The sequence below is a fragment of the Lissotriton vulgaris genome, chromosome 11 (assembly GCF_964263255.1).
Source record: "Lissotriton vulgaris chromosome 11, aLisVul1.2, whole genome shotgun sequence".
Lineage (NCBI taxonomy): Eukaryota > Metazoa > Chordata > Amphibia > Caudata > Salamandridae > Lissotriton > Lissotriton vulgaris.
Window position 1 is genome coordinate 566,683,426 of NC_141699.1, and position 14,544 is coordinate 566,697,969.

The 14,544-nt window shown below is 49.4% G+C and overlaps 1 protein-coding gene across 5 annotated transcripts in view; it reads left to right on the plus strand.

Annotated features, from left to right (window-relative positions):
* The window catches only part of TACC1 (transforming acidic coiled-coil containing protein 1), a 622,141-nt gene that overhangs the window by 454,647 nt on the left and 152,950 nt on the right, over positions 1-14,544 (plus strand). For all 5 annotated transcript variants that reach the window (XM_086943657.1, XM_086943659.1, XM_086943655.1 and 2 more), the window contains exon 4: positions 3,654-3,714. In XM_086943657.1, coding sequence (XP_086799783.1) covers positions 3,654-3,714 — 61 coding nt within the window. The remainder of the gene's footprint in view (positions 1-3,653; positions 3,715-14,544) is intronic.

Here is a 14,544-nt window from a genome sequence, read left to right on the forward strand (position 1 = left end):
GTCTGTCGATCTGTCTATCTGTCTATATACATATCTGTTGATCTGTCTATCTCCCTCTCTCTGTCTATCTTTCTATCGCCATCTCTCTATCTATCTATCTGTCTATCTATCTGTCTATCTATTGCCCTCTCTCTATCTGTCTATCGCCCTCTCTCTATCTATCTGTCTATCGCCCTCTCTCTATCTGTCTATGTAGCTATCTGTCTGTCGCCCTCTCTCTATCTGTCTATCTATCTGTCTATCGCCCTCTATCTATCTATCTATCTATCTATCTATCTATCTATCTATCTATCTATCTATCTATCTATCTATCGCCCTCTATCTGTCTATCAATCTCTCTATCTGTATCGCCCTCACTCTATCGCCTTCTCTCTGTCTATCGCCCTCACTCTATCTATCTATTGGACTCACTCGATCATTCTATCGCCCTCACTCTTTCTATCGCCCTCACTCTATCTGTCTATTGCCCTCTAGCTATCGTTCGCCCTCTATCTATCTATCTATCTATCTATCTATCTATCTATCTATCTATCTATCGCCCTCACTCTATCTATCGCCCTCACTCTATCTATCTCCCTCTCTATCGCCCTCACTCTATCTATCTGTCTATTGCCCTCACTCTATCTGTCTATCGCCCTCACTCTATCTGTCGCCATCACTCTATCTATCTATCGCCCTCACTCTATCTATCGCCCTCACTCTATCTATCTGTCTATTGCCCTCACTCTATCTATCTATTGCCCTCACTCTATCTATCTGTCTATTGCCCTCACTCTATCTGTCTATCGCCCTCACTCTATCTATCGCCCTCACTCTATCTATCTATCGCCCTCACTCTATCTATCGCCCTCACTCTATCTATCGCCCTGACTCTATCTATCTATCTATCTATCTATCTATCTATCTGACTCACTCTATCATTCTATCGCCCTCACTCTATCGCCCTCACTCTATCTATCGCCCTCTCTATCGCCCTCACTCTATCGACCTTACTCTATCTATCTATCTATCTATCTATCTATCTATCTATCTATCTATCTATCTATCTATCTATCTATTGGATTCACTCTATCATTCAATCGCTCTCACTCTATCTGTCTATTGCCCTCTATCTATCTATCGCCCTCACTCTATCTATCGCACTCACTCTATCTATCGCACTCACTCTATCTATCGCCCTCACTCTATCTATCGCCCTCACTCTATCTATCGCCCTCACTCTATCTATCGCCCTCACTCTATCTATCACTCTGTCTATCGCCCTCACTCTGTCTATCGCCCTCACTCTATCTGTCTATCGCCCTCACTCTATCTGTCTATCGCCCTCACTCTATCTGTCTATCGCCCTCACTCTGTCTATAGCCCTCACTCTGTCTATAGCCCTCACTCTGTCTATAGCCCTCTATCTTTCTATCGCCCTCTATCTATCGCCCTCTATCTATCTGTCGCCATCACTCTATCTATCTATCGCCCTCACTCTATCTATCTATCGCCCTCACTATATTTATCGATCACCCTCACTCTATCTATCTATCTATCTATCTATCTATCTATCTATCTATCTATCTATCTATCTATCGCCCTCACTCTATCTATCACCCTCACTCTATCTATCACCCTCACTCTATCTATCTATCTATCTATCTATCTATCTATCTATCTATCTATCTATCGCCCTCTATCTATCACCCTCTATCTATCTATCGCCCTCTATCTATCTATCTATCTATCTATCTATCTATCTATCTATCTATCTATCTATCTATCTATCTATCTATCTATCTATCTATCTCTATCTATCTATCTATCCATCGCCCTCTATCTATCTATCGCCCTCTATCTATCACTATCTATCTATCTATCTATCTATCTATCTATCTATCTATCTATCTATCTATCTATCTATCTATCTATCGCCCTCACTCTAGCTATCACCCTCACTCTATCTATCCCCCTCACTCTATCTGTCTATGTATCTATCGCCCTCACTCTATCTGTCTATGTATCTATCGCCCTCACTCTAGCTATCACCCTCACTCTATCTATCGCCCTCACTCTATCTATCTGTCTATGTATATATCGCCCTCACTCTAGCTATCGTCCTTACACTATCTATCTATCTATCTATCTATCTATCTATCTATCTATCTATCTATCTATCTATCTATCTGTCGCCCTCACTCTATCTGTCCATCTATCGCACTCACTCTATCGCCATCACTCTATCTATCTGTATATCTATCTATCGCCCTCACTCTATCTATCTATCGCCCTCTATCTATCTATCGCCCTCCCTCTATCTATCTATCGCCCTCCCTCTATCTATCGCCCTCCCTCTATCTATCGCCCTCCCTCTAACTATCTATCGCCCTCACTCTATCGCATCACCACAGCATCCCTCAGCACCACCACAGCAATACTCAGGGGCACCACAACATCACTATACGCTAACACAGCATCACTGGATGCCACAGCATCACTCATCGCCACCACATCATCACTCAGCGCCACCACAGCATCAATCTGTGCAACCACTCAACAACAGCTAGTTAAAATATGTTCTCTCAATGTTTAAAGCTTTATTACAAATGTCACAAAAAGATGTTAATATTTCACTTCTGTTGTTGGATTTTCATCACAATAAATTACACTGAACATAATCTTCACAAAAGTTATTTACAAAAGTTAAGCTATTGTCATTATAAATTACAATAACTTTTATTTAAGTATTAATTATTTAAAAAGTTACAAGTCATTGTTATTTGTAATATCAATACATCTAAGTCACGTAAATACAACACATATTGCATTACAAATGCTATAGGTATCACATTTGCTAAAGTTAAATCTATTGGCATTGTGAATGACAAAGCTATTAATTTCGCTATTTTCAAAACCAATACATAAGTAAATAATTTTTCATTTACAATACCAATAATATAAACTTTCCTAATGCGAGACCTATTGCATTGCAAATGCTTGTTACATCTTTCTCTTACTCGTTCTTTCTGCCTTTTGTCTTTTCTCTCTTGCTCTGGATGAGTCTGTTGTGGAATCAAAATGCTGATCCCCAGAAAATCAAGTCTGTGTCTCCACCTGAAAAGAACCTGCTCAAATTAAGCACTCCCCATTCTCTCCCACAGTGAAACATGTTTAAAAGTTTGCAAGTCTGCAATAACTTTCAACATCTGTATCATGACAAGACTACAATAGGCCCAAGTTAACATAAGGAAAATGTGACTTTTGGCTGCTGTTTGCGTATTAAAATACAGCAGTAATCGAACTTGGGTTTACTCCTCAGGCCTTTGGTCCCTGGTGCTAATTAACCTACATCACTACTGATATATGTACCACTGATCAGAGGGGGACACTTGCCTAAGACCAAACTGGAGAGTAAAGATCATGTCATATGGGTATTCGTTGGAAGAATGTTTTTGATTTTGATTTTTTGGTTTGAAGACCAAGGGTGGGAATTACCAATGGAGAAATAATCACTGTATGATTCCTATATCTTAGTCCACTACTGGTCATAATGGGAATGTATCAAATCTAGGTTTTGTGACTCTAGCTTTGTTCTCTGCGTTCCCTTCTGTCTCACGCTGTGAACCACACACAGTCCAAATAAAAAAAAATCTGTTCTTTTCTCTCCGCAGGAGTGGCTGCCAGGTGAAGAACTATGAAGCTCAGTCTGTTGTGATGGATGTTTGCACACAGGTATGGCCAAGCTATCCTTTTCTGTGGATGATCTGACTGGTGAACTACATTTTTTAAATATAATAGGTCTGCATATAAATAATGCATGTGAGCCATACTCTTGGCATACACCTGCAAGGAATTGTTTCCCTGTGCTAGGGTATTTGAGATACGCTCTCTTTTGGCCTGCACAGTAAGTGACTATAACTGACATAAAACGTTTGCTTTGTCTGTGGTCATTGTGGAGTGGGAGGGAGAGTACTTACAGACACAATTATTTTTAAATCTGGCCTAGAGACCATTTAAGTTGCTCTCCAGCCTTATGTGTTCCAAAAATAGCATACTGTACATACTTATACATCGGTCTTGGGGTTTTGGGCAGGCCACTTCATTCAATTGTCTGTTCAAGTGTCATATACATTTTGCTTCCACCCATCACGGTATACAACATGGAACAGTGTGCCAGCTCTCTTCAGCCATTATATCACATCATTGTGACAGTATTTTGCTTACAGGCATGCACAGTCATCTAAAAATTGTTCACTTAAGTGCCTGCACTAGTGGACAATCATCTTTTATATCTGCATTTATTTCATTTTTGTTTACATTTATTTTTATAACGGGTCATTCTTTTACTTATTGTTCTTGTAAACATGTGAATGGCAAGTGTATATGGCATCATTTTTACTTTGTATTACATTTACACTTTTAACGGTACAAAAGGGGGTGGTGATGGACGGAGCATCTGAACCAATCAAACACTCCACCCAGTCAACAGATCTGGGTTTGATCCATCATCGTTCTTTAGCCCACTCTGCCACCCCAGTTCAGACATGGCCAAATGCAAATCAGTCTGACCCTGTGCCTCATGGGAACAGTCCAGCCCGAACTGCCAAGCCATGCCTTCCCTGGACTGGAAACAAGCTTCCTAGGACCAGTTTCTGGCATTACAGCCATCTTCAGCCAGGCTTGCTTGAATCCAGTGGCAAAGTGAGAAAGGGACTCATGTCTGAGCATACCCTGCCAACTTATGGCAAACAAAGGGGGTGGTGATTGATGGAGCATCTGAACCAATCAAACACTCACACTCAGTCAACAGATCTGGGTTTGATCCATCACCGTTCTTTAGCCCACGCTGCCACCCCAGTTCAGACATGGCCAAATGCACTTTTAACGCCTATTGCAAGTGTTGTAAAATAAAATTAATAAAAACGAACCTCCGAGTTGGCCAGAAGTAGACCTTTTGCTTGCTTCATTTTGGCATGTGGTTGCACAAGCCCTAGTGTTTCTGGCACTTTACTGGGATGATGGCCTTTGCCTTTCTATCTCAGTTAGCCAGAGTGGGTCTGAGGTAACTGAAGTCCCTAGTGACGCTTGTGAGTGTGATCTGTGTCAGTGAGCTGTTTTCCAAGGTGGGCTTAGTCAGACCTGACTAGGCCTGAAACTGCTTAAATTAAGTTATCACTGACTACTGACTCATGGGACCTGCATGGTACCTGGAACCCTTTCACCCTATTCTGTTGCAGCTATAAGACTTGTGCCTGATTTAGATCTCAGCAGACGAGTTACTCCGTCACAGCGGTGACGGATATCCTGTCCACTAAAATACAAATCCCATTATATCCTATGTAATTTATATTCCGGCAAACTGGATATTCATCACCTTTTTGACGAAGTAGCCTCCACCCAGATTTAAATCCGGTCCTAAATCTGCACATCGAGCTGCGGTCCTTCCCTGTGTTGATGCTGCTACGCTCCTGTCTGTGTGGTCAGACTGACGCCCATGGCGGCTGTCTGACCATAATACTTAGTCCTCACTTCAGCAGCCTAACATTCGTGTTTAGTATATGCTTATCGGTCTCGACCGTTAACAATAAAGTGAATCATCCATTTTGGACAGGGGCGTAACACAGGCCCACGCAGCCCCACAAGCTCCAGGGCCCCAGGGGCCCTCTCACTTCATGATGAATTAAATGGTGCACTTAGTGCGCACGACACGCCTCAGAGGCTTATCATTAATATGGTGCGTACGTAGGCACGCCCGGCCGGGCCGGGCCTCTCAGAGCCTCTCCTCGCTCTTCATTAATGAAAAGGTGCGCAACTGCTGCGCACGCACGGGCCCTGTCGGGCCTCTGAGGTTCTTTATATTAATGGTGAGTCAGGGTGGGTGCGCATGGTGGCGTGGTCTTCAGGGTGAGGCAGGGGGCAGGGCTGGGGACCAATGCCCTGATTGAATTTGTCATGCGCATGGAGTGTGCGCATAAGAAGTGCACGTGAAACAGTGACTGAGGTATGGCTTCCCAGCCCCAGCCACGCTCCTATGCCAGAGACTGAGAGAAGGAATGTCCAATGTCCCTCACCGGCCATAATTTAAATTAATTTATTACTAGCCCCCCCCCCCCCCGCCCCTTGCTCGGCTCTGCCCCTGCCCCTGCCTTCTGCCTCTGCTGCCTGCCCGCTTGCGCCTACCGACCTCTGAAGCTTAGCTGCAGGCCACGCCCAGCCCTCAGGTCAGGTGAGTCTGCAAGCCTACTAGGCAGGAGTAGTGGTCAGATGTGTTGGGACTGGCTCTGTGGGTTCAGGCGCTTGGACTGCTCTGTGCCGGGCGGGCACAGTCCGGGGATCCGGAAGCTCTCTCTAGGTCAGCTTGTCTCTGTTTATAGTATCTTCTGCTTAAGCCATCTCCCCCCTTTGCGCTCTCTCTTGTCTGTCACTCTGTCTATAGAATCTGCTATTCGTTCTCTCTGTCACGCTCCCTCTCGCAGATTTCCTGTCTGTCTCTGCATTTATCGCCGATTTTAGCTGCCGCCTCTGTCTCTTTTACCACAGGCCACTGGAATGAGTGATTCCATGACCATGGTGTTTTCCGCTAATTTATCTGTTTGCCACACTTTTCACATGACGCACAATATGCTGCATAATTAGCACCTTTCAAAGAAAAATGTTTCTACCTCAAAAAGATGAAAACGCGTGGTAGGGTTGACTGCTCACCTTTCAACTATGAATCCCTCCATACAAGTGCTAAGCTGCTACAAATAAAGCGCACCCTTTGCTCACATAGTATTACTGCCTTAAAAAGGATAACGCTGTAAATAATACTGACATAGAATATGCCGCCTGTGGCAAAGTTTGGTCTTCTTTTGCCACATAATTGCAAGTGTCCCTGTCTATAGACAACTAAACCCTATATCTTGAATAATTTTTCGGACTCTGTCTTTTTCTTTCCATCGGTCGTTCTCTCCGTCTCCTTCTTCCCTCTCCACGTCTCTTTCTTTCATTGTTTAATTATCTCTGTTGTCCTGTTTGAGTTTCTTTTTATGCCATAGCTATCTCCCCTGTTCCGCCACTGTAGCTTTAGAACTCCTGTCATTCCCTCTCACTTTTCTTTTCTTTTCTCTCTCTCCCTCTCTTCTCCTTCTCTCTCGCACTGCCCCTCTCTATGGCTACCTCTTAACCCCTTCACTGCGGCGGCTATTCCGCCGCAGTGCTAAGGGGGCGGGGCGGGCGCATGTTGGTGACGGAACCGGTCTGTCACCAGCCGTGGTTGCGCTGTGCTCATGACGGAGCGGTTCCGTCACGGCTCCACCCGCTCAATGGAACATTCCGCGCAGGCGCGGAATCCGCACCGCGCAGGCGTTCCGAGCGGGCCGTGACGGAACCGCTCCCTCATCAGCACAGCACGACCGCGGCTGATGACGGAGTGTTTCCGTTACCAGCAGGAGAGGGGTTAATCTTCATTTAACTTGACCTATGTATGTGTGCCTCCGCCCCCAGCCGTCTCGCGTCCCTCTTATGAATAAATGAATGATGAAGGGTGGAAGGAACTTGCACTCGAATAGCGCTGCTCTTGGAACTGAATAGTTTTGAGCTGCTTTATGGCTTGGAGAAGTATGAACATCTTCACTGTTTCTCACTGTGACCCACTTGGGCTCCCTTTGGTGAAAAGTGCATACAATCGTCAACCACTACTCCAGACTTTTGCTGGTGGTAATTGCATTGGTGAAAATGCCCAAAAGTGATCAACAGCCGCAACAGTAATCCAGCTCTCCTTTATGTTTTATCCCACTTCAAATCTCTAAACCTGAAGTTCAAGTCCTGCGCAAACACAGTAACAGAGAGTGTGCTACAGGGGTGTACCTCTGGACTTCGCACAGAAGTAATCGGAGGGGGCTGCTCACGAGGGTTTCTGAGCTCTTTGTTGACATTTATTGGAATCCCTTTGTTTTCTCTCTGCAACATTTCTGAAATAGACTGCACTTTTGTGATAAATTATTCTCGAACATTAAGAAGGTGCTCAGCTTGCTTTTACCATAGTCATATAATTGATGCACCCAAGAGACAATAGATATCTCCGGAGTGGCGCCAGTGGATGCCCAAGTGTGAGTGTGCCATAAGAGCCGTGTAAATCCGAATTGACCAGTGCAAGTCTGGTGAGTTCTCCATTAGAGTTGTGTAAATATGAAGTGCTCCGGACAGTGTACATCTCTGTCAGTGGGCCATACGATCTGTGCAAACTGGGGATGCTCCAGAGTAAATCTCTGTGAGTCGGCCATATGATCCGTGCAATCTGGGGATGCTCCAGAGTAAATCTCTGTGAGTCTGCCACAGAGTCAGTGCAGTCTGGAGATTCCCCAGTAAAAATCTCTGAGTCTGCCATACGATCCGTGCAAATTGGGGATGCTCCAGTATAAGTCTTTGTGCTATGAGATCTGTGTAAATCTGAGGCGCCCCAGTGCAAGTCGGCAAAAGCATGCCATAATACCCATGTAAATCAGAGTTTTACCAGTGCAAACCTTGGTGAGTTCTCCATGGAATGCGTGTACATTTGAGGTGCTCTGTTGCAAGTCTCTGCGAGTGTGCCATAACATCTGTGTCATTTCGAAAAGCTCCAGTTCAAGCCCACTGGGTGTGCCAGTGTGCCACAGTGCTTAATTTGTAATAGAATCGGTGCCCGTGCCCAAAACTTTGCTCTGAACCCCGTGGCTAGTGCAATTAAATGTCAGCGTACTGAATGCCAAGGATGCGTGGTCTTGAAACAACCTCAGGCCTTTTTATTCTGCTGCCAGACACTAACTGTCCCTTTATCTCATCCTTACACACTCCTGCTTTCTCCCTTTATGATGTTTTTTTCGTCATTCTCTTCCTCTGTCTTTCTGCTTTGTTTGTTTTTCAGTCTCTTGCTCTCTGGTGCCCAAAAATAAGTGCTGGTGCTCCCCACCGGCTCAAATTAAGCACTAGTATGCCATAAGATTTTTGTAAATCCGAGGTGCTGCGTTGCGAGTCTATGTGAGTGTGCCATAAGACTCCTGTACACCAGAGGTGCCCCAGTCCAAGACCCTGGGAGTGTGCTGGGAAGTTTGGGAAATCTAAGATGCTCCAGAGCAAGCCGATGTGAGGGTGCCATGACACCAGTGTACATCGAAGGGGCTACAGTATAAGCCTCTGAGAGTGCACGTGTCCTAAAATTCGTGCAAATCTCAGATGCTCAGATGAACATGTTTGTGAGCTCGCAGTAAGACTTGTGTAAATCTGAGGTACTCGTATGCAAGTCTTTGTGAGTGCGACATAAGATGTGTGTAGATCTGAGACGCTCCAATGAAGTGTTTGTAAGTGTGCTGAAAGTGCTTGTAAATCTGTGCGCATGCATACCCTTCACGAACAACTCTGCTGGTGCCCCTCTACAGATTCATTCACAATCCCTGCTACTGAGAACACTCTGCTCTGTTGAACCATCTCTCTCTTGACCTACAGACCCCTTCCATTCCAGATCAGACACACACACCGCTACGAAGTAAACAGGCTCTACCTCATATATCTTCGAGTTATATGAACGCGATCTTCAGTGCTTCCTGTTATTCCTGGACAGACTTCCACAGCCACGCAAACCTCCTGGAATTCTAGAACTAAGATCAGCACGTAGTGCTATGCCTCAGTTATAACCCTCGGTAGCCTTTGCTGTTTCCGTAATTGGGTCCTCACACAGCGCTGGCAATGCACCTCAATATTTACCAGTAGTAGTTCTTCTCGTTCCAGTGCTGAGGTCCAGATACAGCTCATCAAATGCATCGGAGCCGCGACTTAAAACACACCTGATATGACTCTCGCACTCCGATCTATCAATGCACCTCAGTCGTTGCCTGTAGGACAGACTTCTACTTTCCTCTGCTCTCTAGATGTACATTTGTGATAAGTGGCTAATGGTCTTACAAGTGCATAGTGGTGCACAGAATTAGCATCACTGTGTACTCAATGCTTTGTCTGGGATGTGATTTTGTACTCTGAGTGATGTAATGTACAGATATGTTTTGCCCAGTTACTTGACGTCCAGTGACATTGAACTCTGAGTGCCTTGATGACGTCCAGTGGTGTTGTGCACTGACGCGAAGTGGAACTCAGTGATGTACAGTACTGTGCACCACCAAGTAACGTTACATAAATTGATGTTGGGGCTCAACAGTAGGTGGGGGGGGAAGCACTGACCACAGACTCCAGAATAGTGTGATAAAGGCCGCTTTATTGGAATCAGGTGCATCCTGAACAACTCTCACCTGGCCTGTGCCGAACAAAACTAATGCTCTCTAAATGACAACTGCCTGACAGACCCCACCCCCACCCCTAAATGTATCCCCAACATTGTAACCGAAATACAAACATCCACTCTGCAGTTTGGTGTGTAGGGGGGGTAGGTTGCAATGACCTCAGTGACCTCAATGACCTCAACCCCCACCTATCGAGACAGCCCCAGGCCTCCTGCAAATACCCCCCTTTCTTATTAGGAAAGCGCCACTCGAAAGCCGCTTAGCGACTTTCGACCCCCCCCATAGGACTCCTGCCCCCTAGGATACCTGAGCACCCCCAACGCTCCATCCAACGCCTCCTTTAACTGCACTATGTACAATTCCATGCCATACCTAGATAGGTGAACCCCGTCCTCCCTGAAAAAATAGACCGCCCTGTAACGCAACTCCGGGTGCTCCATCCTACCTACCCCTTCCTTGTCACAATAACCCCTCATCTCCCTGTTAATCTTCCCAGTAGCCCTGTCAATAGCCCCTGGGCGCTCTGCTCCCCTCCACACCCGCTCGGGGATAAACTCGGACCACATCACGTAACAGCCCGCCCATTGCTTCTTGATTTCCCTCAGGTCCTTCTTCATTTGCTTGACCAACGCCAGGCCCTTACATTGCACCAGGTCATTTTCGCCCATTTATATCACCACCACATCCGGGCACACACACCCCTGACCACCGTATTCAACAAAGGCATTAACTCATGCCAACGCCTACCCCCCTTTCCCCTCCAATGACAACGATACAATCTGTCATCCAATCCCAAATTGAGTTTCCGATGTCTGTCCCACTCCGCCTGTTCTGCCCGTTTGACAAATGAGTGTCCCACAATGTACACATTCAAAACTGCCAGCTCCCGCCCCGCCACAGCACCTGCAAAGAGACACATATCAGAAGGCGAAAATCAGTTCAAAACTCCCCCATCCGCCTCCCGCATCCTCACGTACGTCCGTTAGCAGTCCGACTTCCATCTCCCCAGCCTCTGTATCTCCTCCTTCCCCCACCCCCTCCTCACCCATGTACCGCAGGGCGTGCCGCAGAACCCACAACGCCTGAGCCACCGTCACTCTGCCGGCGCCACCTCAACCAAAAACCTCCCCCTCCCCTACACACCGGCTGGCCACCAACCTCCTCCCCCACGCCACGGGACACACCCCCCTCCCGACCGCCTAGGCCCAACACCACCCAGGTCCCCACCCCCCGTTGGTCCGTTTTGGAGCGACGCAAGCGCACCGCCACCTCCCGCGCTCGCAACTCCACATCCTCCCACAACACCCCGCGCCCCCCTCTCGCGCCCACCACTGCGACACTCGGAACGCTCCAAAAAACAGCCAGGACATCAGGGTGGAAAACAACACCGTCTCGCCCTCATCCTTACACACCGCTGGCAACGCACCAAGGATCCCCTCCAGTAAAACCACCGTGATGGGACGACGCATCCGCAATTTTGCACCCCTCTCTCTCTCCCACCCCTCCAGCAATCGGGTCCCCAGTTCCCCCGCCGACGGGGGGTACCCCCACCCCCGCTTCCCCATGAACGCCACCGCCGACAGCTTGCCCGCAATCGTCACCCGGGACAAACCCATGGCCATAAACGCCAACATGAACCTCACAACCTGCTCCTCGCGCTGCCACCGGTCCCCTCGCCTTACCGCGCCAGACGGAAGGAATTCCTCCCAGGCCTGCTCATACGCCTTCCACGTAGAGGCTGCTGAAAGACCCGGCCTCGCCCACCGACCACCATTCTCTCGGGACCGGCGTCTTGACTTCTTCCGCCGCCGTGGCTAGCCCATGGAATCTCTGCCACTATGAACGAGACAAAGCATCTGCAATGTCATTGTCCACCCCGGGGACGTGGTGCGCATGAAACAGGATGTCATTCTCCAAGCAATGCAGCACAAAAACCCTCATCCACTTCAACACCTGCGGGTCCCGCGCCGACTGCCTGTTCACAACCTGCACGACGGACATGTCCACCCGAAACAACACTCGCTTGTGCGCCAGCTCCGCCGACCATACCGAGACCGCCACCACCAACGGAAACAACTCCAAGAAGGCAATGCTCCGCCCCCCGCTTGCCACAGCGCCAGCCACTGCTCCGCGCACCATTTTCCATCCCAGTACAGACCGAAACTACCACCGCCCGCCGCATCAGAGTACAGGGTGACATCCCACTCCCAGTCCTCCGCCGGTGTCATGGGCACCCCATTGAAACGTCCGAGGAACGCTCGCCACATGCACAGATCCTCCTTCATCCCCACCGACAGGCGCACATGGTGATGAGGCAAGGTCCAACCAGACAACGCCAAACCCAACCGCCGGCAAAACGTTCGGCCCGCCCGTACCACTGGACGAGCAAAATTCAGATGCCCCAACAGCACCTGCACCTCCCGCACAGTCACTTTCCTCTTTGCCAGCATTCCATCCACCAAGGCCAACATAGCCGACCTCTTATCCTCTGGTAGGCGTGCTTCCATGGCGACCGAGTCGAGCTCAATACTGAGAAAGGACAACAATGTACTGGGACCGTGCGTCTTCTCTGGCGCCAGGGGAACACCAAAGTCCCCCATCAGCCCGGTCAAACCATCCAGCTGCCGCTGGCAGTCTGCCGTACAGGGCCGCCCCACCAGGAAAAAGTCATCCAGGTAGTGCGTCACTGACTCAGAGCCTGTGCGCCTGGAAAAAACCCACTGCAGGTAGGAACTAAAGCGCTCAAATAACGCGCACGAGATGGAGCACCCCATAGGCAGTGCCTTGTCCACGAAAATGAGACCATCGAACTGAATCCCCAGCAACTGGTGATCTGCCGGGTGGACCGGGAAGAAACGGAAAGCCGACTTGACATCATATTTTGCCATCAGCGCGCCCCTCCCCGCCGCTGAAACGAGCCTCCGCGCCACATGAACCGACGAGTAGGATACCGATGCCAAGTCCGCCGAAATGTAGTCATTCACCGACTCCTGCTCCGGCCACGACAGGTGTTTAATCAGCCGGAATTGCCCCGCCTTCTTCTTGGGCACCACCCCAATGGGGGAGATGATCAAGCCCGGCAGCGGAGGCTCCGAGAATGGGCCCGCCATCCGGCCTTCCCTGACCTCCTTGAACAGCTTCTCCCGCACGATGCCCTTGTGCGTATTCACTGACTTCAGATTGTCCGCCCAGCGAGCAATCCGTGGGCCCTCATAGCCCAACCGAAAACCCTCTCAAAAACCACGACGCAGCACTGCAGCTCTTCCGCCCGCGGATATGCCACCAACCAGGGCTGCATCCGCTCCAGCTCAACCGGCGTACGAGCCTTTGCCCAAAGCTCTGGCTCCCCCCCCCCGTCCTCCCCCCCCGCCCGCCGCCTTGCCCCCCCCCCCCAACTTGTGCACTTCCTTGGGCAGGCTGCTGCCCCGGGGGGCCCCTGACCCCCCCCAGCAGCGCACCACTGGGTGACGCCGCCCGCATTTGGAACACTCGTGCCAGAAACGGCACACCGTCCGCCCGCACGTTCCCTTATAGAAGTCCCAGCGAGCCCCGACCGTGGCTTGGCTGCTGGACTCGCCCTGCCCCACCCCCCCACGGGTGGGCAGGCCGCAAAGGGGGTCGACACCAGCGGCAAACCGCTGGCTGTATAGATGGTGCCGCCGAACTTGGCCCCGCCCATTGTCTGCTGGTATAAGTCCGAGTCCAGCTCCCCCCATTGCGCCTCCGGGTCGGCAGCCATGCGCGCTCGAAACTCCTCGTCATAGTGTGACCACCCGAAACCGCCGTAGGTCACCTGTGCTCTCCGCACCACATCCATGTATTTGAATAGCGCTACGGACTGGTCCGGAAAATTCTCACAATACACACTGGCGTATATGAGGAAAGCTGCAACCAATTGTCCAGCGTCAGGGGCAACTTCGGACGTCTAGCTAGTTCCTGCTCCTCTTCCTTAGACCCCTCCTTAGACGTCAGCTCCCTGTGCAGTAGCTTCAGGATGTCGATGTACTCCCCTTTCCATATCTTCTCCTTTGTCGCTAGTGAAAGGTGCGCCCCCAGCGGTTTAGTCAGCCCCATGTACGGCAGCTTACGCACCGGCACAACACAACTCTCCTTCCCCCTCCATGTCCCTCGCTGGAGCTCGACCGCCCGTGCTAGGCAGAGCCGGCCCATCCTCTCGGTGGTGCGGAGCCTCATGCTGCTCACCCGAGCGCCTCGCTATCCGCTCCTGCCAAGGAAAAAAGGTGGAGTCCAGCATGCCAGGGTGGAAAATGCCACCTCTCCCCCCCCCCACGCGCCCCCCCCCCCATGCGCC